The sequence below is a fragment of the Microplitis demolitor genome, chromosome 2 (assembly GCF_026212275.2).
Source record: "Microplitis demolitor isolate Queensland-Clemson2020A chromosome 2, iyMicDemo2.1a, whole genome shotgun sequence".
NCBI lineage: Eukaryota > Metazoa > Arthropoda > Insecta > Hymenoptera > Braconidae > Microplitis > Microplitis demolitor.
The window spans coordinates 22,742,604-22,768,258 of record NC_068546.1 but is presented as its reverse complement, the minus strand read 5'-3'; the positions used below and the strand labels follow the sequence as shown (position 1 = coordinate 22,768,258).

The following is a 25,655-nucleotide window of genomic DNA, read 5'->3' as shown; positions in this document are numbered from 1 at the left end:
AACACGTTAGGCGAGACGAGGTAGTAATAAACCTAAGCTAATCATAGTGACAAATGATTAAATTATCTATAGTTAAAATTTAATAATAATATTTAAGTCACGCCGCTTAAAAAGGGAATGTATCGATAGTATTTACAATAAAAAATATAACTAAATCGACGGAATAATTTTAAAATTAGTAAATATTATAATTTAAAATTTAAAAAATAAAATTACACTTTAAGCATAGCCAATAAAATAATTGGAAGACAGTGCATTAAATGCACATTAAAATAATAATAATATAAAAATCAAACAATATGTGTGTTTGATTGCAACATATTGCCATTTCTACCTTCAATATCGGTAGATTCAATTTGCTCTTTAAGTAATTCTAGTTCTCGTATTCCCGATACCGTGACTTCGTATTTATGAGCGACAAGGCTGCGATAAAAGTGAACCGCGAATGCAAGAAAGACAATCAGTACGGGTATCAGTACAACGCACGCCGACCAAGCGGCGACTTGAGAAAAATCGTAAAATTTAACCCAACAGAGTATGGCGATTTCGATCAAAAACAATATGAGTCCCAGTAGTGTCGAGAAAGCCCAGGCCACCTCGATGTACCAATGAAGACGTTCATGTGGAGATTCATGGACCAGACTTATGCTATGGAGATTACAAACAGCCTCAATGTTGGGAAGAATGCAGGTCGAGATCATCAACGCGAGCATATGGACGGCTACGAGCAGTGTCGTACATACAGCGAATGCTATGAGCATTTCTGTTGGCACTTTAGTGTCTGTACTCAATTGTACTTCAACCATGGCAACCTATTGCAGTAAATATATACATATAATCACAATTAGTATTCATATTAATTAATAAATGCTAAGACGTACCATGGCAAACCCGGAGAGTAATGCTGATGTCTTGCTGGAAGCCTTGAGCTTTGCCCTACTGAGCTGCAATTTTCTCCAAGAAAGATAACTCGGCGTATGAAGGCCATCGCCCGACTGTGACATTGTTTTCTGCATTAAAAAGAAAAAAAAATTATTGTTATTATTTTTTATCTAATTATTTGATATTACTTCAGATATTTATTTTAGTTGCGGGTGGTTTAGCTGCTGTGGTTAAAAAAAAACTAAAACTAAAAACATGTTATCCTGTGCCAGGAATGGAATTACTTTTAAATAAAGACTTTTTCAGTCTTAAAAAGGTAACAAACATACCAATTATTAACGACGTGGCCAACGGAGTAACGAGTACTTGATTGTAATTCCTCGCGATGAAAAAAAACCAATTGGTGCTGAACCAAACAGAATAATAATAACAATATAAGGTAATTATAATAATAGCATCGTGCGAGCCTGTGGATTCAATATTATTCTTACCAAGATTTAATATTATAAGAAGGAGAGTTAGGTGTATAAATAAAAGTGCATGATAAATTGCGTGAAGCCCGTGGCGGTAAGCAAAAAAAAAGAAAAAAAAACATATATAGATATACATATTTATGAAAAGCCCAAAGCGGGTGGATAAAAATAATAAATATAATGTTTTTTATGAGAGAAAAATTTACCTGGCACTTGTAGAATCGTTTATTGAAACAGTGACCCTCGGTGGTGTGAAGATGAGAGTGGGAATGAACGTCAATTGGTATCGTGAGATGAGTGGAAGCTGCGGTCGTTGGTCCACCCTCGGCACCAAACACTGAATTGCGTCCGGTGCTTGTCGACCATACAGACATTAGGCTGGAGTGTTGTTATGTGAATCAACAGAAGGATGCTGCTGACAAAACAATAAGACACTATCTTTTATTAGCTATCTTGATTTTTATAATTGCTCCTGTAATTACACATTACCACCATCTATAAATCCATCTTTACTTTTTTTTTTTAATTGCCTTGAGTTTTTTTTTACCCGTCAGCTTAAATTCAGTTTTAAAACTCAGCTTTTCATAACTTTATATTCAGTATTTTTTAAAATTCTAAGATTAGACGGTTTAAATTTGTCCGCGATGATAATAAAACAGCTTAACCTTCAGTTTAAATTGTGGGTCATGGGTAATACATGATACTTTGTTACATCAATTGTAAATAATTATTACCATTTTTAATTATTGATACAATTTTTTTTTTTAACATAATTAATTATTTAAATGACAAAAAAAAAAATTTATTCGTTTTATTATTTTTTTCCAATAAAATAAAATTAATAAAAATTTATGTGATTAAAGTAATCAGTACCACCTGCAATGTCTCGTTTAAATCTATTTTTAAAAAATAACATTCGCTCACATTTAAAGATTGCCAAAAGTTACGTGAATAAACCGGATCTTAAACAATCAAATAACATAATGATAATAAAAACAATACATTTAAAAAAAAATATGTATCGTCAAGACTCGGTAATAATTCTTAAGATTAGCTCAGATCTTTTACTTTGTCTCAGAAATAAAATTCTGGTGACATTAAATTATAATGAATATTAATTAATACTAAAAAAAAAAAAATACCTTTCTAATTATTATTGCAAACAATTTTTTCATTTTTTCCATCACTTCCACAAAGTCGTTAATAAAAAAAAAAAGTAAATAAATAAGTTCCAAAGTCTAACTCTGATGTCAAATACTTGCGTATAAATTTAAATCGGTTATTATTTTAATGCAATGATAAATGTTTACGGTTCACAATCGGTATCGATTCACATTGAATACTTAAATGAGACTGACCGAGTGCAGCGACATTGCATCTAAAGACACATATATATAATCAACATCAACACAAATAAGTTTGAGCGTAATGTTGAGACTGAAAGACCACGAGACTCAACCAAGACTCGACTGACTTGTTGAGTAAGTGTCTCCGTTACATTACTTATATATTTATATATATATATCACATGTATTGTATATATGTATGTAAGTAAGTATGAACAAAACTGCGACATACGTTTCAATTTTTCAATCACGTTACTTACAGCTGAATGTATACTTAATCTAAATCGCTGTAAAATATTTGAATAACTTGGCAATAAAAAAATTAAAATCGAGTATTTAATGCCAAAGTGAAGAGGGACTTGGTATTAAAATCTTTTGAATAAATAAACAGTTTAAAAATTGTTTAGTTTACATGTCGTAGAATGTAAAATAACATGACTGCATAATTTCCGCTAGCATTGAAATATCATTTTTTAAAATTATCTCCATATCGCATTTGTTAAGCATTTTAAAATAATTATTGTCTGGTAGATTATGATAATGATGATACACATGTGACAGAATGTCGTAATAAATTGGCAATGAAATATAAAATAAAAATTTCAAACTTAACTATTGATAATAAAAAATAAAAAATAGTAGATTATGTTGACCAAGCTGGCATTAATCTCAAAGCTTATGTTTATAAACATGTGTAGGGTATATGGTGTATTATTATATATCGTGACTCGTGAGGCAATAATGCCTTGGAGAGTCTTGAAGAAGGAGTCAAGTAAAGGAGTAGAGTAGAGGAATTGAGTGAGCGGATCTTTAAAATAACACGTTCAAATCGGACTAGTCGATGAAAACTTGGGGTTTCGTTCAGTCGCTCTTGGAAGTTCACCTCGTGCAATTCGATTGTATCCGATACTAGATAAAGTTAAATAAAATCGATTACTTTGGTGGTAAATCAAGTAGGAGACCTGCTTCGCGTCTGCATTCTTCGATCTTGATTCTTTTAAATCGTTGAGTAACGCGAGACCTCCTTTCCTTAAGGAGAAGTGAAACCAAAAAATAATATAATGATTTATTGGTTTTTTTAAATATTTCAAATATTCTGATTTTGAATTTTTAAAAATGGGCAGTCCGTTAAAAGCTTTGCAAGATGATGAACGATTTGCATTAATGAAAGTAAGTAATCACATTAATATATCAATTAACGCAATATTATTTTATAGTTTTTTTTTCTTATATATATATAAATTTCTTTGTTGAATTAACTCAACACACTTTAATGATAATTAATATGTACGCAATGCTCGGTCATTAATATTCAAGTTATTCATGTAATAATAATAACAAACATTGACTTGTGCGGTGAAAGATGTCGAGGTCTTGCCAAATTGCTTTTTATTACAATCGTGTCATGTGGGTAAATAAATTTCATGTTATTCACATTTCGGTTATTTATTTATTTTTTTTTTATTTTTTTTTTTTTTTGGTATCAATTTTTATGTTTGCTATCTCTGGAAGTAAACTTCAATAAAGTTATCTGATAAAAATTATTCCACGAATTATCCGAAATAAATTGCAATAAATATTAATAATTTAGCATAAATTTTCTCAGATAAATATTTGAACCGAAAACTCATCCGCTTGATTAATCATCGAATAAAATTATCATAATTAATTTCATAACATTGTTTAAACTTTACTTAGATTACTTAATCAGTATCAAAATCTCGTTTATGTAAGCAGTGTTTAAAAAAACAGTCTGTTATTTTTTGTTATCTTAAATGAATTTTGTGTAAATATATAAATGGATTATTTAATAGAGTCTATTAGACGGGTAAATTGTCCACAGCTTAATTATGTTTGCTTTACTTTATTTGTATGACTTGTGTTATTTATTTTTTTTTTTTTTAAGTTGAAGAAACTCACGCTTGGTCTCGGTCTAAGACGACTGCAATTATGTTGAGATAGAATATAGTTTTACGTAAAATAATATTAGTTAATGTAATTTAATATTAGGTTTAAGGAGAAAGTGATTTCCGTATAAACATTTTTTGATGAATCCTTTCTTAGTTCAACAAATGAGCGAAAGTCCTCTCAACTGGTCAGTGATACTTAAAATGAGATGCGATTGGTTTGATTTTATACATGACGGATGAAAGTACTTTTTAAATAATAATTGTAAAATAATTATTAATACAAATTACTAAAAATAATTGCAAACTTATTATCCAATAATTTATTATTGCGCTCTTTTGTTCATCGACTGTGAATTTATTTCAACATTCCCTTTTTTTTATAAATAATAAATTTAATAAAAAATTGCGAAACTTTCACAGCTCGTTTGTCGATTATGTCAATAAAAAATATTTAATAATAGTTTTAAATAAAATGTTTACTCTCACCGATTAACTTGTTTTTTATCGAAGAAAAATAAATTTTTTTAGTTCAGGCGCAGCGTCAAAGAAATCCTTGAACCTCATCACGATGACCAATTTTTATTGCGCTGGCTCCGAGGTAATTATCTTTTTTTCCGATTTTGTTTAATGATTTGTGTAATAAAATTTATAAAAAAATTTCAGCGAGAAAATGGGACCCCGTTGCTGCGGAGAAAATGCTTAGAGACGTAAGTAAAAATCTGTACCGAGACAAATTATTTGTTACAACAATTGAAAGTACTGATATTAATTAAATCAACTTTCACTGTACTGGTGAGTATAAAATATGAATCTAATGTTTGTTGATTTAGTCACTAGAGTGGCGGAAAAAATGGGATGTTGATAAACTCGACGAGTGGGAGGAGCCAGCGATTTTAAAAGAGGGTCTTCCTCATGGGCTCTGTGGATTTGATAATGATCAATCTCCAGGTTTTATTTACTTATTTATTTATTTACTTATTAATCAATGTAATTATATTTGATTATTATTTTCTAGTGGTTGTGGTTCCATTCAGTGGACTTGATATGTATGGAATTCTTCATGTGGTGTCAAGACGTGACATGATTAAGGCAACAATAAAAACTCTTGAGCATTATTTAAAATTGTGTAATGAACAGAGCAAAAAGCACGGAGTTGCTGCGAGTCAAGTTACTGTTATTTTTGATATGGAAGGATTTAATTTGAGACCTTTCATGTGGAGACCTGGTAAGTATTTAATATTTAAAAATAATAATAATAAATAATTTAAATACTGTGTGAATTTATAATCAGATAATTTTTAATTGTGTCAGCTGGAGAAGTTGTTATAACCCTAATACAAATGTATGAGGCAAATTATCCAGAGATACTGAAAACCTGTTTTATTATTAACGGTACGTGATCATTAATTTAGAAATACCTATTTTATTTTAGATTATTTCGTATATAAAGTAATAAAAATAAAATAAAAAATAATGGTTTATTTATTGCGAAATTTTGTTTGTTCATACAGCGCCCAAGGTTTTTACATTTGCTTTTTCTATTGCTAAAAAATTTATGAACGAGTACACCATTTCAAAAATTCAAATTTACAAAGCCGATCCAGAAAGATGGAAAAATGCGATACTCAAAGTCGTTAGTAAGGATCAATTGCCGGCACATTTCGGTGGTACTCTAACTGATCCTGATGGAAATCCTAGATTGACTACTAAAGTAATTATGATTATTTAAACAAACTTGATGATGGTGATAATGACAAATTTATTTATATAGATCTGTCAAGGCGGTAAAATATCTAAAGACTTGTACATTAAGAAAAGTGATACAAATAATGATGACTACAAGACCACGATTGTTAGAAAAGGTGATAAATTTAAGATTGAAATGAAACCGGAGAAACTGGGATCGATTCTCAGCTGGGAATTTAAAACAGAAGATCATGACATTAAATTTGGAATTGTAAAGAAAAATGATTCTGGTGAAAAAATAGAAGTCGTTCCCGTTCACCGGGTTGCTGCTCATCAGCTAGAGGAAGTTGGTGTTCTTACTTGTGAAGATTTTTCAACATGTAAGTCTCTAATTAAATATTAATAAAATAATTAAAAAATGTAATGATTGTTTTTTGGCTTTTAGATTCAGTTGTGTTTGATAACAGCTACAGCTTGATGCGGAATAAAAAAATCCACTACAATATTCGTATGGAAGAACCAAATGAGAATTTACATGAAATCGCTCTACAGGACAATTAATTTTAAATTAAATACTAATTACTTTATGGTACAAGTTTATTAGGTTTTTTTAATTTTTGTACGGGGTTGTAAATATTATTAAACAAGTATTAAATTTATAAAATTATTAAAATTTTATTTCTGTTATACTTTATACATTTTATTGAATAAAAAATTAATCAGATGGAATCGTCTGTTTATTATAAATCTAATCGTCTTCGTTGGTAACAAGCATCTTAACTAAATCTGCTTTAAGAAGGTGCTCGCCTTCCAAACGTTTCTGGGTACCCCAGAGAGCCATCGTCGGTAAGACATTTAATTTAGTCTTCGGATTAGTACGGAACGGGCATTTAAAATCTTTCCAACTGTAAACCAAGTTCATAAGATAAAACTATTCTGCTAAATAAAACTTTTTCTTTTATTTATTACTTTAAATAATTCCTTACTAAGCACGATCTCCAACTTCAACATGAACGATATGCGAAGACTCAAGAGCGGCTTTCAAGCCTTCTTCGATAGCTGGCTCGGCTACAATTTCATTTTATTTAAATCAATTAATCACGACAATAAATTTTTATAACTAAAATACCTTCGACACAATCTGAGCACCAGCTGAGACCATTATCAAGTTTACTTCCGCTATAAATAACTATAACTTGCCCATCGGCTTTAAGATCTTCCATGAATTTTAAAAAATTATCGTACCCTTCAACACTGTGCCTGACTACCATTTTTTTAAGTAAATAAAAATATCAATAACTTATTCCAACCTGATATTTACGTAATTTCATCAGCAAGATTAAGATTTATCAGTAAAAACTTGTATACTACCGTGAACTGACATAAAAAATGTCAAGTTTACAATACCACCTACTTTTTTGAACTGACATTGTTGTCCGTTGATAGCAGCACTTGCTACATGATAAAATAAACCGCTTTCACTTTTAATTTATAACAATAATAATTAATTATAACCAAAAATATAAACGATTAATTAGATATCATTGAACTGTCATTACTATAAATAATTATTTATAAATAAATTACCCGAAATAAATTTTTAAACAACAATAAATAAAATTAATTTCTTACCTCTAAAAAAAATATTTCTCTCAATAATTTTAATTGTTAAGTTAAAAAAAAAAAACAAAATTCCATAGATTTAACCAGCACAATTAATTAAGAGTGACATAAAACACATTAGTGTTTTCAAACAACTGGTGTTGATAATTTACTGTCAGTAAATTTGTTAAAAAACTTTTATATCATTCCTGGAGTTAGAAATTCATGAGTTTTTACTTTTTTAAGCACTCAGTTTTTTTTCGCTATAAATATTCACAATAAAAAATTAATTGTTTATTTATTTATGGTAATTTATTAACAAAAAAGCTGCCCGATAACTTTTACTTTGACTTCCGATGAGAGAAAATATTTTAATTGTCAGCCGCCATCTTTGAAGACTCAGAAATTCAAAAATTGAAATGTCAGATAGAAAAAAAATTGCTTTGCATGTATTTTAAAATTAAATTATTCAATAATCCTACTTAATAGTTTTATTATTATCCAGTAGATTATTCATTTATTGTAATTAAATAATGAAATTTAAAAAAAAATGATAGTAAGGTAATCTTGATTACCAGCAGCAAAGAAAAGTCCGCAAGATGGCGATCAGAGGGGTATCTTATCGTTACTAATGCAAGGTAATGTCTTTAGGTCTTAACGTAGCTCACAAAGCAGAAAGCACACACTCGATAGTAATATTATTATTAAATACTCTGTGAAGGTCCTTTTATAGTTTTCTGGAGTCACTAGCCAGCATAAATTAACATTTTAGCCAGTAGCAGTAGCTGTAGGGTTTAAAACTGCTGGTGAAAACTCGAAAATTCGGTAAAGAGTCCAAGGTGTATCAAGGCTGCCCTATATCTCAAGACTCGAGTGGTGAAAAAATTATTTTAGCCTATCCCAGCTGTTAATTATAAAGACACAACAATCAGCAGCATTCTAAAGTCGCTGGCTGGTGCTGCAGTTTGTTAAAAAAAAAAAAAAAAAAACGTTCATGCCATTGACGTAAAAGGTGGCGAGGGTCAAACGGAAACGAGGTAAATGCAATATGAGTGAGTAATAAATAAATTTTTATGTTTGTTGTATATTCTGGCTATGATGAGCTGGTTGGTCTCATCTTTATCGCACTCGATCATCTCTTTGTATAATTAAATATTTTTATTTAGTGTCCAATGGCATCGCGTAAACATTAGCCACTGGAATTCTATTGAAATTCGTCACCAATAATTATTTAACAACGAGTGCTATTTATTTTTTTTAGTTTTAATCCTATCAGCGTGTTTATGATTGATGATTAGCTGGTAAAAGAATGGCGGCGATTTTTGACATTGAACTACACGATGTTGATAACAAAATAACTGAAGAAGAGTCTGATGATGAAATTATTGAGATACATGAGGTAAATTATAAATAATTATTAATTATCTGCATTTTATATTTTAATTTATGTTTAATTTAATTATTTTTTTTTTATCTTCAGGACGAATATAATACGGATCCGAATGTCAATGAATTGATAGAGTGAGTATTTAAAATTTTGAATGCAGTTGAGATAATTTATCTTGGAGTTGAGGAATTATCAATGATGCCAACTGGATGACCTATTTTTTTTTAGAGCTGATGGGGTCGAGACGGTCTCCATTTCCGAACAGAGTGTTAACTGCGGCAGGGAGAGGGCTGGCCCACAAGATTTCGAGTTGTGTAAGGTCATAGGTAAGGGAGGGTATGGAAAAGTATTTCAGGTACGAAAAATAACTGGTAATGATGCTGGTACCATTTTTGCAATGAAGGTCAGTATAAAAATATAATATTGATTTTTAAAAATAATGTTGTCGTTATTAAAATGTTAAATGTTGTTGGTGATTGTAGGTATTGAGAAAGGCTTCGATAATTCGTAATCAAAAGGACACTGCCCACACCAAAGCTGAAAGAAATATTCTGGAGGCCGTTAAGCATCCTTTCATAGTTGATCTAATGTATGCCTTTCAAACTGGCGGCAAATTATATTTAATTCTAGAGTACATGTGCGGCGGCGAGCTGTTTCGTCATTTAAATGACGAGGGAATTTTTCTCGAAGAAACAGTATGTTTCTATTTATGTGAAATAATATTAGCGCTACAGCATTTGCACCAGCAGGGTATTATTTACCGCGATTTAAAGCCGGAGAATATTTTGCTGGACGCTGAGGGACATATCAAGCTCACAGACTTTGGATTGTGCAAGGAACACATCCAGGATGGATCAGTCACTCACACTTTCTGCGGTACCATCGAGTACATGGCACCAGAAATTCTTACACGCAGCGGCCACGGTAAAGCCGTTGACTGGTGGAGTCTTGGTACTTTGATGTACGATATGCTGACAGGCGCACCGCCATTTACTTCAGACAATCGTAAAAAGACAATTGAAAAAATTCTCAAAGCAAAACTTAGTTTACCTCAGTATTTAACTCACGATGCCCGTGATCTTATTAGAAAATTATTGAAGAGACAAGTCGCCCAGCGATTGGGTTCCGCTCCCTCAGATGCTGAGCAAGTTAAAAGTCACATATTCTTCAGACACATCAACTGGAATGATGTTATCTCGCGTAAACTAAAAGTACCATTCAAGCCGACGTTGACTAGCGAGGATGATGTCTCACAGTTTGACAAAAAATTCACCAGCTCTTTACCTATTGATTCACCACCCGAGTACACATTAAGTGAATCCGCGAATCGAGTATTCCAGGGATTTACTTACGTTGCACCGAGTATTTTAGAAGGGACATACGCCCAGCCTCGTATTGTCAATGCCAGAAGTCCTCGGAGGTCAGCTATGAAGGGTTTTTCACCACGTGGAAATCATTTCCATCTACACCACAGGTAATTTTACTATTTTTAAATGTAATTAAGATAAAATTTTTTGGTAATGACCTTAATTACAGAATTTGAATAGATAATTATATTTTAAGTACCAGGTTAATTTGCTAATGGGTTTTAAGTTCTAAGTCTTCAGGTGCAATAGATTTTTTTTGTTGTAATTACAGGCACAACGGCGTGGCACATAATGGAATAGAAGACGCTGAGATGATTGAGATAGGTTAATGATGACTAATAAGTAAATAAATAAATAAATTTGTTTATAAATAATTAATTTAATTTATAAATCAATACACGATAATTATAAATTAATTATTTATAAATGAAAATGAAACTTAGTTGGTTGCATTTCGTGGCTCGGCCGTTGAGAACTTGATCAGCGCGATAACTCATTCTCAGGGATTGATTTTTTATATTTAAATATATATTAAATCGTCATATGAACTTATCGTGCATAATTTTTTTAATTACTGATTCTTCAATGATTTTTTTAATTAGCATTGAAAATATAAATCGACGGTTGAGTTTAGCTAATTTTTATTTAATTATTATAAAATTATCATGAAATATAAATAAATAAATATAAATATATAAATATATTTTACTCGTAATAAACAACTTTATACGTAATCGAAGTAATAATAATAATAATAATAATAATAATAATATAACTATAAATGTGTAACGAAAATATGAGTGATTTGCACGTTAATTAAATAGTTGCCTATAATTTAAATATTAATTTCATTTATCCACGTCTTAGCCGTTTTGTTTATTTAATTAAATAAATTGAGTAATTAATAATAATAATTATAATCACTAAATAGATTTAACGTTACACTATTAACTTTAGCTTCGAGTTAAATATTTTATATAAAAAACTGCTAAGTAAATTTAGCGAACATTTAACATAAGTAAATGGAGCAGACATCAGATAAATTTCAAATTATTAATAAATAGAGTAAATAATTAATAAAATAAAATTATAAAAACATGCACATTTGAAAAATTTTGAAATTAATAAGTGCATTTTTTATAATTATTTATTTTATTTATTTATAGTTTTAAATTTTTCCGATCTGCTACATTCACTCTCATACATTTAACTGATACTCTAATTGAGCGATAGGAATTATAATTTTAAAAAAATAACAATAAACCAATAAAAATAATTTGGCCATTGAAAACTTAAAAAAGAAAATAAAAAAAAAAAACTTAAAAACTGCCCAAGTGTTCAGACTTAGGTCGACCAAAAATATTTTTAGGTCAACTCAGTCCTATGTTATCATATATTTTTAAAATATTTTTGTGACGCCGATAATTTAAATAATAAAACAATCTTCCATATGATGTTAATGATAATAATGACAAATAGTGCAGACGTTAATGCAGATATTAATTAAATATGTATCGATAAAATAAATCGACGTGGATTTATGTAATTACATATATTACATATTAACATAACGATAAATGTCATTAACTATTATAGATATAATTACTATTAAATTACATATTTATTATAAAATAATTACAACGTAGCTTGTTTGCTTAACATAAGACTAAATTTTATTATTTTAAAAAATTTTTGAGCTTTAATTGCAATTAATTATTATTATTATTGTTATTACTATTAGCAAAACCTTTTAGTTTATTTTTATTTTATTGCAATAAAAGCAACGAGACTTTTTAAAATGACCAATTTATTATTTTTTATTTTTATTTTTAATTTGTGTGTAGTCATTTAGTTGTTGGTAGATAAAATTAAGCTCTCAATGTTTTATAAGAATTTCTGTCAATTAATTTTTAGATAAATTTATTATTATTATTATTATTTTTTTTTGTGTTGATACAAAAATAAAAAACTAGCAATAATATGTGTGGCAACTGTAAGATTTATCATAAATAAATATACGATACAATGCACTGCCGATGATTGCTTATCGATATTTAATTTAAAAAATATAATTTAATTAAGTAATTGGCACAAATAAATGAATAATTAATTAATTAAATTATAATAATTTGAGAATAAAGTTTTGTTTTTTTATTTTTTAAAAATTGTGACATGAAATAAAGTAACAAATGCTTCCACTCAAGAGATTTATGACTTAGAATTTAAGATAAATTGACAATTGTGTGTGTTTAAAATATTAATTAAAATTCATGTCGAGTTATTCTGGCTCAATAATAAGTTTGCATAAATATTTATACCGATATAAGAGATAATATGACTTGTAAACTGAGTGAAAATAATATTAACAATCATCATATTTTTATTTATAGTTACCAGCAGCTAATTTATCGAAATTAGGATAATTAGTCTGCTAATTTAATCATTAAATATATATAAACATATATATTTTATCAATAATCAAACATTGTAAACTGTGAATACAATAAACAAACGATTGTTTGTTGTGTTGTAACTTGTCATTTTTTTGTCTTTGTCAGCTATCAAACTATTTTAATTAAATAAAAATAATAATCATTACTACTGTTGTTGTTATTTTATAAATTTATATTAAGTCAAGGTTTGACCCTTACACGTTCATAACTATTCCAAGACGTTAAAAATGTTTTTGTTTATTTACATTTATCTATTTTTATCTAATTCAATATAGTGCCTGAAAGGGTTAATTAATGATAGTAATAAATTATGGTTGTTTCGTAGTATCGATATTTATTTAAAAATTCGTACAGCGAAACCTTTCACTTCTATTTACAGAAAATAATAATGAAAACAATGATGATATACGTACTAAGTAATTTGAAAATCTTAAAAATTATATAATAAATCGATAATGAAGCAGATATTTTATCTATTCATAAATATCTTCTCTATCTGCAATATAACGTACGATGTCACCGGGTTTCATCAACTTCTCGGCATCCATGTCGGGAATTTCAAAACCAAAGTCATCCTCGATGGCCATTATCACTTCGACGTGGTCCAGAGAGTCAAGACCCAGATCGTTCATGAAGTGCGAGTCCAAAGTGAGCTGTTGAGTAAAGTTATTTTAACTGGCAATCAACTAATTAATTAATTAATTGAGTAAATTATATAAACGCGAGCCACGAAACGAGCTAGCCACATTTTTTTTTTCTTATTTAAAATGTACCTTTGATGGATCAATTTTGTCATAAAGTTTAAGGATCAAGAGTACTCTTTCACGAATGACATTGAGTGTCAAAGGTGGTTTACCGCTGTAGCATCGTGTCTGCTCGACTCGTGGCCCCTGTACAAAAAAAAAACAATTTGTTTAAGCAAATAAACATTTATTAACCTTATCAGCTGTTATTTTATCATAATCTGTGCATATTTTTAACACACGTTTTTCAATTTCCTCAATCGGAATTTTTTTCTTCATACCATCTGAATAATTCCGCACCTATTTTATTATTAAATAAATTATAAAAAAAAATTCTATTGATAATTGCGCATAAATATTTGAAACAAAATAGTAATAATCACAATAATTGTTATTATGTAATTGAAGTAATGAAATTTATTAAATAAAAGTACCTGAGAATAGATCGGTGTAATGAACTTGGAACCATTTGCTTTAACATGGAACCTCTGCGCTCGTGTTACAGCAATAGCTCCGATTCTTTTCCCGCAAACAAAGTTGGATAATTTTTTAAAACTAGAGTTTCGGGCGATTACTCTGATACTCGTCAACGATGCCATGATTCTGAGTTTAAACTCAAGACAAATATTTTTTTAACTTTAATTCACTTGGTTAGGATCTGAAATTATCGAATCAATTCGTCAGATGCCGATTACCAACACACATTCATTTTATAAATTTTATTCAGCCATACAGGCCACAAAAATGGTGTCTGTGAGTCACGTGACGTTGAATCTTACACTTTAATATCATGTTCCAGCAGCTGCTGACCCCACGAAGCTCTGCTCCAAGTGATACCGTCAGGTCTTCATCATTCTCGCTCGCAATTTTTATATCCATCATTCGATTATGTAACAGTCATAGTGACCGTCTTTGTCGGCAGTGAGTTACTTTATCATCCCAATAATTAGATTATAGATATATAGATATATACATGTATACATTAATAGTTATGGGTAAAGCTCAAGCTGGAGAAGCAGAAGCTCGTTCCTTTGTATGATTCAACGTCACTGCGACGCCAAACGTCAAAATAAAAAATATATATACATATATACGTATGTCTATTATCGAGCGAATAAAAATTCAGTGATGTGATATGTGATGGTTTTTTTAATTTGCCACGACGACATGCCACTTCACCGCTTTTTTATTTTCATTTTAATAAACTAGTTTTATTATTTTTTTACTACAGTTTCTTACAAACTGCGTATTTATTTTAATAAAAAAACAACAATAACAACTAACCAGTACTTTGTGTACGCAGATAAACATTAAAGTGAAAGTTATCATTTATATCAACATGGGAAATGTTGACACAAAACTTAATTTTCGTAAAGCTGTCGTACAGCTGACGTCTAAAACACAAGTATGATTTATTTTATTATTTATTTAATTAATTAATTAATTATGGTAATGACAATTATTATTTGTAGGTAATTGACGTGGCTGATGACGAGTTCTGGGACCAGTTTTGGTCGGAGAACGTGTCTAATGTCCAAGATGTATTTACGTTGATTCCTGCCACGGAAATACGTATGCTTCGAGAAGAATCTCCATCAAATTTAGCGACACTGTGTTACAAAGCGGTGGAGAAACTGGTAAAAGCTGTTGACAGCAGCTGTCGGACTCAGCGTGATCAGATGACGGTACTGAATTGCTGCAGACTATTAACGAGATTGTTACCGTACATTTTCGAAGACCCGGACTGGAAGGGATTTTTCTGGTCAAGTTTACCGGGAAAGGAGCCAGAAGATGAAAGCATGCCGCTGGCACACTCGTTGCTCAATGCAATCAGTGACTTATTATTCTGTCCAGACTTTACAGTGGTCTCAGGACGTAAGTCTGGTCCAGAAAAAGCTGAAGATCTAGCTTCTATAGATAGCTGTGAGTATATTTGGGAAGCGGGAGTCGGTTTTGCGCACTCGCCCCCACGTTATCCGCACTTGGACTCCAACAGAACGGAGCTACTGAAGCTACTGCTGACCTGCTTCAGCGAGACAATGTACAATCCGCCAAATGATTCAGTTTTTGTACCGAACAAGTGGATCCATTACTTAACAAGCGCTGAAAATCACAACGCGCTGCCCATGTTCACTTCTCTCTTGAACACAGTCTGTGCCTACAATCCCGTAGGACTTGGAGTTCCTTACAATCACTTGCTATTTACTGATTCACTGGAACCACTTGTTGACGTCGCACTGCAAATTCTTATCGTTACGCTGGATCATGACGTAAGCGGCGGTGTTGCTTCTGCTTCTGAGGAGTTATCAATGACTGCTGATAATTTATTCATTAATTACCTCAGCCGTATTCATCGTGATGAAGGTATTTTATTGATCAGTCAGCTAAAACAATTAAAAAACTTAAATTAAATAATTATTTTTTATTGCAGACTTTCATTTTGTACTAAAGGGTATCACGAGATTACTTAATAATCCTCTTACGCAAACATATTTGCCTAATTCAACGAAAAAAGTACATTTTCATCAAGAGCTTTTGGTATTTTTTTGGAAAATGTGTGATTATAATAAAAAATTTTTATATTTTGTACTTAAAAGTTCAGATGTACTTGAAGTTTTGGTGCCTATTTTATATCATCTCAATGACTCGAGAGCTGATCAATGTAAGTACCCAATAAAATATTTTAAAATATATCATTTTAATTTGAAATAAAATATTTTTGTAGCTCGAGTTGGATTAATGCATATCGGAGTATTTATTTTACTACTATTGAGTGGAGAGAGAAATTTTGGAGTGAGACTAAATAAACCGTACACGGCAACAGTACCAATGGATATTCCAGTCTTCACTGGAACTCACGCAGACTTACTGGTGACAGTATTCCACAAAATAATCACGACAGGCCATCAAAGACTCCAGCCACTCTTCGACTGCTTACTCACAATCCTAGTAAACGTATCGCCATACTTAAAAACTCTGTCCATGGTAGCCAGCACAAAGCTACTCCATTTACTCGAAGCATTCAGCACTCCCTGGTTCTTGTTCTCCGCCCCGACAAATCACCATCTCGTGTTTTTCCTATTGGAAATATTCAACAACATCATACAGTACCAGTTTGATGGCAACAGTAATCTCGTCTACACAATTATCAGAAAGCGACAGGTCTTTCATGCCCTTGCGAATCTCCCGAGCGACTGCAGTACTATTGCAAAGTCTCTGAGCAAAAAACAACGCAAGCAGATACCATCGACCAGCACGTCTACGGACAACGTAAACGAGGCTGCAATGGAAGGTTCACGTCCAGCTCAACCTGCTGAACCCGGAACACTAAATGCTACTCTGCTGGAGACCCCAGGGATTGAGAAGATGACGGAGAAAGAATCAGCTCATCCTCTCAGTCCCTCGATATCGGATGTTGATATCAGCAAAACTGTTGCTTCTGCTAATGGTAAAGATCAAGTTACTTCTCCTGACTGTCAACTCAAAAAATCTATTATCCAAGTAAGTGAAAATTGTTTATTATTTTTTAATAAATGGTAATTTTATTCATATATTTATTAATAGAGAGGAAGTATCAGAGTATCTGAAGAAAGAACAAATACTCCAAATCAATGGGTTCCATCAGCTGACTGGGTCTATCAATGGAAAACAAAACTTCCTCTGCAAACAATAATGCGATTGCTGCAAGTACTAGTACCACAAGTTGAAAAAATTTGTATTGACAAGTAAGTTATATTTAAATAACTTGTAATTTATGTTTATTAATTAATTAATTTATTTATTTATTTATTTATTTAGGGGCCTGACAGATGAAAGTGAAATCCTCAAGTTTTTGCAACACGGTACTTTAGTCGGACTACTTCCTGTCCCACACCCCATATTAATACGCAGGTATCAAGCCAACGCAGGTACCACCGCCTGGTTCCGTACTTACATGTGGGGAGTAATTTATCTGAGAAATGTTGAACCGCCAATTTGGTACGACACGGACGTAAAACTCTTTGAAATCCAACGGGTCTAATCAATCTGACAAATCAAATAATTATGTCAATGCTTAATTACAAAGCAAACGATTTAAATTAAAAAAAGAAATAATTTTATTCGCCTGCTACATAAATATGCCTGTACAATTTTTGTGTATGCAATTTAATCAATTACATTTCTTAAGATTACATATTATAGTATATATATATATATATATTAATTGAAAGAACAAAAAAATCTGTCGCTTAGCACTGTGTTGTCATTATCAATTATACATTGTAATATACATTATATTAATTATAATTATTCTTATTATTATTGACTTATCGCTTCTGCGTATAAATTATTATTATAACATTTATTTTATTTATTTACATTTTATCTTGTAGCCTTTTCATAAGAGGGTGGCGGTGCTTCGTCGTATTGCGAGTTCGGTGGTATCAGAATAGCAATATGATAAGGTGGTGGTGAGGGTGAAGGTAACGATGGAGTCGAGGGGAACAGCATTGAAGAGGAAATTAACTGCTGCTGGTGTTGATGATGATGTTGATGTTGATGCTGGTGCTGATGTTGGTGTTGATGCTGATGCTGGTGTTGGTGCTGATCTATATGCTGATTCGATTGAGTTGACGGCGACGACAGTGAATTCATTGGTAACGGATTATCAGCAGTTCCACTTTGCTGATGATTAGCTTCATTAGTTACGTCCGTAGTTACTGTCGCGATTGATATCTCAGGCACGTGATAATGATGATCGTTGCGATTGCGACGGAAGAGAGTCGAGTAAAAGCAGCCAGAGATCATAAGAGCCACCAGAAGACCGCAGAATATAAATACGTCAAGACCCTTGTCAGGCTGGAATATATTATTTTTTAACTAATTAATGCATAAGTAGTTAATGAGTATTTAATTGCTTACCCTATGATTGAAATAAAATTTAGCTATGGTAACAAATCCAGTTGCCAGGATAAACGTTATCCAAACACCACAACGCAGTCGGTAGCCAGCCAACTCAGCGCTACTTATTTCGGATATTTCGATTATTCCTCGATTTATTGCTGGATCATTTGGAAGTACACGACGGACATGTGCGTTATTTGTTACATTGCTGTAAATAATCATCTAAGTAAATAGCTGAGTTAGTTACAATTATCTATTACATTAAAAAAAAATGAAACGTTAATTATGTTCTTCAACATTACACGTAAATTTATAATTTGATAATTAAATGAAATAAATAAATAAATAAATTTATTTATTTATAGATTGAATTGTTAAATAAATATCAAACGTCTGAAACATCACAAGCGAATCACCCTGTGTATAAGAAGAACATGTTTCTCCTTCTCGAATCCTTCTAGAAGATCGTGTGTTTTTGATTTTAATTACTTGGCGATGCCGTTAGGCTGCTGTCCATGATGACGCGTAGACTCGTGTACGTTGTTGTTGTTGTTGTTGTTATTGCGCCTGGTATCAGCATCTCTCGGTTGATAAGCAACAGCACCAGCACTGCGGTTCAATGTCCCATCACAGCTCCTGGTGTTTGTCCAATTAGCATGCAATCGATTCGGTGATACCATCGAACTATTTCCGGTTCTTCTAGAACTGCTTCTGCCTACACCACCAAAAACACCCATTGTATTTATTTCATCTACTCTTATCATTATCATAAATAATAATTATAAATTTTTTTAATTACCACAATGTGTTTTCAATAACGGTATAGATGCTTGTAATGAAGATGCAGAAATAGCTGCTGTTGCAGCGTGATATCTTCTGCACCCACCACCAATCGCACGGGACCTGCCCGCTGGTTTATTGATCCAAAAATGCATCAGTCAATGCTGATAAAAGTTTATGAGAGATCACTAATACTAAACAACTCAATCACTTATTATTATTATTGTTATTATTATTATTGCTAGTACGTCATCATGGTATTTTTATCAATACTGTACCAACTCTCATTCCATTCGATAGTTTAATTTATTTATCACTTAAATATGTAGTCCATATTAAAACCGATGATACACGAGACCATTCCCTCATTTTCGCCTTTTTTTTTTTTACTTAAAATTCTTTTTTTATATTTTTAATTACTGTATTTACTAATTATTTATATTCCAGATTGAATTGTTGTTGTTTAAATTTATTTGTAGTTTAAGATGTTGAATATAACGGATAAGACACGAGAAAACGCACTTAGACGCACTAACTCTAAAATTCCAGTACCAACTGCTCCTGCGCTGGATTTTTTTTGTGATCTACGTATGATTACATAGCTCAAGTGTACGAAGCGCAGATAAAAAAAAATCATAATTCTACTAAAAAGTTTTATAATTTTTAAACATTAAATGTATGATAAAAAAATATAAATGATTTTGTTTATAATTAAATTTATTAATTACAATAAAAAATAATTAATTTTGCCAGAGTCGGAGAACTTTATCTTTTCCTCCGGAAGCGACTCGCAGAGCGTCCGGGGACCAGTCGACGGCGTAAACTTCATCAGCGTGCCCAGGCAAATCTTGCGCCAGCTTTTTAGTTTTCATACTCCAGACCTTTAGAGTTGAGTCGGAGCTACCGCTTACGAGTAACCGGGAATCAGCACTCCAGGCTATTGAGTAAACGGCTTGGACGTGACCTCTCAGGGAAGCTATAAATTTACCCGTTATTGCTTCCCACAGTTTTATTGATTTATCAAACGAGGCTGATGCAATTACCCGGCCATCCGGTGAGAATTTAACGTCGTTTATTAATTGTTGATGTCCTGTCATTCTCGCTGTAATTTAAATATTTTATTTTTAAAATTATAATAATTATTGATTTTTAAATTTATTACCGATTGATTTTTTATCTTTCTCCGGGTTCCAGAGGTAAAGAGTGAAATCATCGGATCCAGATACCAATTTTTCATCACCAAGAGCTTCGTAACGCTTCAGAGCTTGCTCTTGGAGATTTGAAGATTGATTAGAGCTTTTTACAACTTCAAAATGTCCAGTTCGTAAAACATAGTCAACGTTCAATGCCAGGGTGTTGACCCAGTGAGCATGTCCTTCCAAAATTCTACAAATAATTCCCTGAAATTTATTTATATTAATAAATTTTCATTATCTAACTTAAGTTTATTCAAAAGAATTACGTCTTCAGCACGCCAAACTCTGATTGTTCGGTCCTGAGATCCAGAATAAATTAGCCCACGGCCACCCCACCGGACACACGTGACACTTTTGGTGTGTCCAGCTAACACCCGAGTAGTTTGTCCAAGTTTAGTGTCCCAAATTCGTAAATCCTGATCTTTGGAAGCGCTGACCAGGTATCTGCACTCTGGATTACGGTGATAAGGTTCCCATGCCAGGGCAGTCACCCACTTTTTGTGTCCAGTCATTGTTTTGCCAACTTGTTTTCCAGTTTCCGGGTCCCACTGTATTATCGTCCCGTTTTTGCAAGCGGACACAAGCTTGGTACCGCATGGAGACCATGATATACATAGAACCCAGTGTTTATGACCCTCGCAAGTGTATAAAGGCGTTTGGGTATGAATGTCCCAGAATCTGACAGTCGTATCACCAGATCCACTGGCTAAACCCTGGCCATTTGGTGAAAATGCCACCGATATAACAGCTTCCTTGTGTCCTGCAATTAAATATTAGTTTAATAGATTCCTGTCAACAGATCTAGGGGTCTGAATAATTAAGTCTACCTTCAATGGATCCAGTGCACCGAGTAACAGCTCGGACTTTGAAAACAGCTTGAGGCTGGTAGACAATATCGATCACCTGCTCACAATCATTGCCCTTTAAATTTTCTTGAAGTGTTCCGACAACTTCGACGTCATTTATAAAAAATGATATTGGAACTGGATCCTCTTGGTCCAGTAAATTGTTACAGATACTCTCTAGCTGCTTAGCGGTTGTTCCACCCGGCAAATTAAATGTATCAGGTAATATTTCACCTGTTTCGGATTTGAATCGTGCCAACACTGTGTGTATTTGTCCCTCATTCACTTCCATGTCTTCTAATTTTCTTTTACTCATTTCTAATAGATTATTATTTTTTTCAATCAATACTTGATCAATTTAAATCTCAAATGAGAGGTTAGGATTTTTATTTATTGAAATTTAAATAAAAACAATTAATAAATAATTAATTGTTAAATATTTTTATAATTACCTGCTTAAATAATAAATATTTACAATAAATACTTTACAATAATATTTCTATAAAAATAATTTATAAATAAACTCTAGTGCCGATATGAACACGTGCTGATTAGCTGTTTATTATTCGACGCGGGAAACCTGTCAAATTTAAATGCATGAGCACAGCTAAGGAATTTAAATTTTTCAGAGCGAAAAAATTCAAATTTAAATTTGATATTTTAAAAAAATTAAAGCTTTCATTTTTAAAAATAATGTCATTTGTTTATAAAAGTAAAAATATTATCAGTCTTCTATTTTTAATGTCACTTTTAATGGCGCAAAAATTTAAATTAATTTTTAAAATTTATTTTGAAAATATTATTTACATATTTACTTAAGAAATTTTTCTAACAATATATTTTATATAATTTTTATTCAAAATGATTTCGTTCATTTGTCAAATTTGAATTTTCTGGTACTGATATTTATGTAAGTGAAAAATTATCCATAACAGCAGACGTTAAAGTAACTTGTAGCCGGTCACAAGGAGATGAGCACTATTGTCGTATTAAAATACTATAGTAAGACATGCTCGAGGAAAATACAATAAAGGAAAAAAAAATATATATAGAGATATATCTACATGTAAGAAAAGAAAAATACAACAAAACCCGTAGTACTAGGGTATACAGTTGATGCCGTTTTTTCTATTCGCATCATTACATTCTTCTTCTTTACTTGATTGTCGTGCTGCACAGTGTGGCAGTTTTTATTCTCAAACTCGAGCTCAGCTCCCTTAAGTTGGCGGGGGGAATTCGATTTTTGGCAAATTTTTTTTAGCAATTCGTTTGTTCGTCGATTGTTCGTCAATGTTCGCTATAAATAATTATTTGTTCGTTCTTTATTTTTTTTTAAATAAATTTTTAAAAATTTATTTGAAGTTAGCGGTGACTATACTCATTTTCTATCTTTTTTAATTTTTTTTCCATTTATCTTGATTTGTTTGTTAATACCCCACCAAAAATAGCGTTTGTTTGTTTGTTTTTATATTTATAATTAATTATTAAAATTTTAATTATGCCCGTTGATCTAATAGTAGTTGTGCGCATGCGCAAGTGTCTGCTCTAGGTTTAAAATTTTTTATTGTTTTCATTATTATTTATGTTTTAATTAAATTAGTAATCTTATCAAGTAATTATCAAATCCTGTTGATCATCTAGCACATCGTAAGAGTATCCAGGTATTTATCGGAGAGAAATGTCAATAAGCCACAATAAAATATGAAACGAAAGAGTCCTCAAAGAATCTTAGAAAACCACTTTTAATATTATTATTATTATCTTTATTTATTTAATATTTAATACACTCGACTAATTATTTTGTTTTATCAATATTAATTATGTATTAAAAATACTGAAAACATTTTAATGTTATTTTCATTTACTCTTTTATAATTTACCGCTCTGTTTTGTAACTTACGTGGTGTGTCACCTATTATCAAGTATTTTAACTTGCCGTTCAACTAGTATTTTTGTGTTACACAGTTGGTCTCATAAATAGTTGGTAAACCAATTACTAAATTACAAGTATCATCGAAGTCAATAATAAATAAATATAATATTGGAGCAGGTTTGTAAAATTAAACTAATAATTAATTATTTATTTAATATTAGAGTAGACTTATACAATTGAAGTTATTAATTATTCATTTGCGCAATTTTTATAAATTTATATTTTGCGTCTACATTGAGACTCAAAATAACTTAGCCTAAGAAATTTGATGAAAATTTTAATTAATATTTATTATTAAACATCATTTTATAATTAAAGATGTTTTTCTAATTTTTTTTTTTTTTTTTTTTTTTTTTTTTTTCCAAATATTAAAATTTTTTTTATTTTTCAGTTTTGAAAACAATATTTTTATACCACTTATCAAAATGGAGCTCAACTCTATAATGTTTCACCAATCGGATGTGATTCTTTCATCTAATCTCCAACATTATTTGTCCTTCATTTATATGTAAGTATATTACCATTAATTATTAGTACTGCTATTAATAATTTTTACATCATTTTATTTTTTAATTATAAATGTGTAAGTATTTATGATCTTGGCGATTCTTGGAGTAGTTCAAATGTTATTATAGAAGTCACAGTTTATTGAATTGTTAATTATTTCAAGCTGAAATTTATATTTATAATTTTACTAGCCGACCTGATAATAACAGATACAACAAAAAAAGAATTAGCGAAATCGGCCCAGCCGTTTACGCCCGATGCTGTAAACGAGGGAAATCAGGATTTATTTGCATATATAAAGATATGCATTAAGAATATTCAAACTTATGTTTGCGTATTGTTTGATTGCGATTTTTATGTATGGAAAGCGCCCAATTTTAAGTAATAAATAAAAATTTCTCTTTAAAATTACATCGTTTTTAATTTTATGATCGGAACGTTTTAATTCCGTTTTAGGCATCGTGGGAACTGATTAATTATTTTATTGTTATTAATTTCAGATTTTTTTATTTATTCGAACACCTTTTTAAGATGAATTTTCCCAGTGACAACAAGGAAAAGTTCAGCAAAATTATTAATTGGAGTTTATTGGTAAGTAGCTAGTTTTGCAAACAGTAAAAAAATTATCATTAATAATTTTTTTTTTTTTTTTGCACATAGTAAAATTAAATATTTAAATCAAATTCTATTAGAAATAATTAATTCCCAAGTAACATACACCCAACTTTAAGATGTCTTTAAAAGGATAAAGCAAATTTTCTTTTGTCTCAAAGTCACCTTTTTCGGTGTAAATACAACATGCAAATGTTAGTCCCGGAGCGAAAATTTGTGTTGTTTTTCCTGTCTTATGTCAATTAAAAAGTCGTTTAGATGACTTATTAGCTACTATTTGTAATTTTTCACTTTTTGTCGTCATTTGTGTCAAGTCTTTTAAGTAGATATTTTTTCGGTGACATAAATTTCTGATCGTTTTGTCAACATGTTGGTGCCTTATCGATGTAGCACAAAATTGCCTAAAAACTGATTCCTGATAGCCAGAGTTACTGACGAGAAAGTTGGTGTAAATGAGTTGCGAACAACTTGACGACGAGTTGTCGACAACTTTCAGCTTTTGTAACTGTATTGACTACAAGTTGTCGACAAGTCTCTTGGAAAGTTGCGATCAATTTATGGAAAGGCCAACTTGGCGGCAGGTCGCCACCCTGGCTATCAGGGATATCTTATAGATGTCACAAAGGCAAGTGTGACACTTGGGTTATTATCAGTCGATAAATTAGGTGATACAACCTATTATTTCTAAAATCTAATCCAAGGAAATATTTATTTATTAAAATATTTATTAGATGCATAGTAATCAGGCTGACGAAAACATTTTAATTCCTTTCTTTTATAAATAATTATTATATAATAATTATTTATAACAATTATTTTTACATAATAATTATTTATAATAAAATAAATATTATTTTCTACGTTGATCACTTAACTTAAATTGTGGTAAACGGATTATTTGCTTAAATATATTAACTTAAATTATTATTTTAAGTAAAAAATAAATTGATGCTGTATGGACGTCAATTAATTTTTTTTTTCTTTTCATTTCAGGTTTTATCAATCATTAACTCAATAATGCCGAGACCACTGCTTGTATCAGATGAGGA

General features: G+C 30.9%; 8 protein-coding genes across 16 annotated transcripts; 3 read left to right on the top strand and 5 right to left on the bottom strand.

Moving 5' to 3' along the window:
* Positions 1-287: 287 nt before the first annotated feature.
* On the bottom strand, positions 288-8,298 carry LOC103578024 (calcium release-activated calcium channel protein 1). 5 transcript variants are annotated; one of them, XM_053743068.1, is made up of 4 exons: positions 7,930-8,298; positions 1,562-1,770; positions 882-1,010; positions 288-812 (listed from the first exon to the last, which is right to left on the bottom strand). In XM_053743068.1, the coding sequence occupies exons 2-4, from the start codon at positions 1,727-1,729 to the stop codon at positions 291-293; spliced, it is 819 nt and encodes a 272-aa protein (XP_053599043.1). In that variant the 5' UTR covers positions 1,730-1,770; positions 7,930-8,298; the 3' UTR covers positions 288-290. The 5 variants fall into 5 exon arrangements, with proteins under 5 accessions (XP_053599043.1, XP_053599042.1, XP_053599044.1 ...); XM_053743067.1 differs by having other exon boundaries at positions 1,562-1,767; XM_053743069.1 differs by lacking the exon at positions 7,930-8,298 and adding an exon at positions 2,962-3,059 and having other exon boundaries at positions 1,562-1,767.
* On the top strand, positions 3,363-7,021 carry LOC103578023 (SEC14-like protein 2). Its single transcript, XM_008558947.3, has 9 exons — positions 3,363-3,871; positions 5,140-5,209; positions 5,275-5,318; positions 5,442-5,559; positions 5,627-5,836; positions 5,923-6,003; positions 6,123-6,322; positions 6,383-6,677; positions 6,743-7,021. Exons 1-9 carry the CDS (start codon positions 3,818-3,820, stop codon positions 6,856-6,858), a joined length of 1,188 nt encoding a protein of 395 aa, XP_008557169.1. The 5' UTR covers positions 3,363-3,817; the 3' UTR covers positions 6,859-7,021.
* Positions 6,948-7,843, bottom strand: LOC103578022 (thioredoxin domain-containing protein 17). The gene is made up of 3 exons (XM_008558945.3): positions 7,427-7,843; positions 7,284-7,365; positions 6,948-7,202 (listed from the first exon to the last, which is right to left on the bottom strand). Exons 1-3 carry the CDS (start codon positions 7,566-7,568, stop codon positions 7,046-7,048), a joined length of 381 nt encoding a protein of 126 aa, XP_008557167.1. The 5' UTR covers positions 7,569-7,843; the 3' UTR covers positions 6,948-7,045.
* A 249-nt stretch (positions 8,299-8,547) lies between the features above and the next one.
* On the top strand, positions 8,548-13,321 carry LOC103578026 (ribosomal protein S6 kinase beta-1). 2 transcript variants are annotated; one of them, XM_008558953.2, is made up of 6 exons: positions 8,548-8,936; positions 9,161-9,298; positions 9,380-9,420; positions 9,515-9,689; positions 9,769-10,760; positions 10,925-13,321. In XM_008558953.2, the coding sequence occupies exons 2-6, from the start codon at positions 9,209-9,211 to the stop codon at positions 10,980-10,982; spliced, it is 1,356 nt and encodes a 451-aa protein (XP_008557175.1). In that variant the 5' UTR covers positions 8,548-8,936; positions 9,161-9,208; the 3' UTR covers positions 10,983-13,321. The 2 variants fall into 2 exon arrangements, with proteins under 2 accessions (XP_008557175.1, XP_008557174.1); XM_008558952.2 differs by having other exon boundaries at positions 8,548-8,951.
* A 93-nt stretch (positions 13,322-13,414) lies between these two features.
* On the bottom strand, positions 13,415-14,575 carry LOC103580383 (acyl carrier protein, mitochondrial). 2 transcript variants are annotated; one of them, XM_053742800.1, is made up of 3 exons: positions 14,284-14,575; positions 14,045-14,149; positions 13,415-13,759 (listed from the first exon to the last, which is right to left on the bottom strand). In XM_053742800.1, exons 1-3 carry the CDS (start codon positions 14,446-14,448, stop codon positions 13,580-13,582), a joined length of 450 nt encoding a protein of 149 aa, XP_053598775.1. In that variant the 5' UTR covers positions 14,449-14,575; the 3' UTR covers positions 13,415-13,579. The 2 variants fall into 2 exon arrangements, with proteins under 2 accessions (XP_053598775.1, XP_008560335.1); XM_008562113.3 differs by lacking the exon at positions 14,045-14,149 and adding an exon at positions 13,880-13,996 and having other exon boundaries at positions 14,284-14,572.
* A 112-nt stretch (positions 14,576-14,687) lies between these two features.
* On the top strand, positions 14,688-18,009 carry LOC103578028 (protein HID1). Of its 2 annotated transcripts, none has more exons than XM_008558961.3 (7): positions 14,688-14,770; positions 15,153-15,254; positions 15,322-16,213; positions 16,281-16,511; positions 16,575-17,350; positions 17,414-17,574; positions 17,648-18,009. In XM_008558961.3, the coding sequence occupies exons 2-7, from the start codon at positions 15,189-15,191 to the stop codon at positions 17,868-17,870; spliced, it is 2,349 nt and encodes a 782-aa protein (XP_008557183.1). In that variant the 5' UTR covers positions 14,688-14,770; positions 15,153-15,188; the 3' UTR covers positions 17,871-18,009. The 2 variants fall into 2 exon arrangements, with proteins under 2 accessions (XP_008557183.1, XP_008557182.1); XM_008558960.3 differs by lacking the exon at positions 14,688-14,770 and adding an exon at positions 14,847-14,943.
* A 100-nt stretch (positions 18,010-18,109) lies between these two features.
* Positions 18,110-20,073, bottom strand: LOC103580398 (probable serine/threonine-protein kinase DDB_G0280133). Of its 2 annotated transcripts, none has more exons than XM_008562132.1 (4): positions 19,533-20,073; positions 19,223-19,448; positions 18,752-18,941; positions 18,110-18,709 (listed from the first exon to the last, which is right to left on the bottom strand). In XM_008562132.1, the coding sequence occupies exons 1-4, from the start codon at positions 19,666-19,668 to the stop codon at positions 18,212-18,214; spliced, it is 1,050 nt and encodes a 349-aa protein (XP_008560354.1). In that variant the 5' UTR covers positions 19,669-20,073; the 3' UTR covers positions 18,110-18,211. The 2 variants fall into 2 exon arrangements, with proteins under 2 accessions (XP_008560354.1, XP_008560362.1); XM_008562140.1 differs by having other exon boundaries at positions 18,110-18,688.
* A 145-nt stretch (positions 20,074-20,218) lies between these two features.
* LOC103578029 (notchless protein homolog 1) lies at positions 20,219-22,141 on the bottom strand. The gene is made up of 5 exons (XM_008558963.2): positions 22,007-22,141; positions 21,537-21,872; positions 20,976-21,469; positions 20,676-20,913; positions 20,219-20,615 (listed from the first exon to the last, which is right to left on the bottom strand). The coding sequence occupies exons 2-5, from the start codon at positions 21,868-21,870 to the stop codon at positions 20,254-20,256; spliced, it is 1,428 nt and encodes a 475-aa protein (XP_008557185.2). The 5' UTR covers positions 21,871-21,872; positions 22,007-22,141; the 3' UTR covers positions 20,219-20,253.
* Between the last annotated feature and the right edge of the window lie 3,514 nt (positions 22,142-25,655).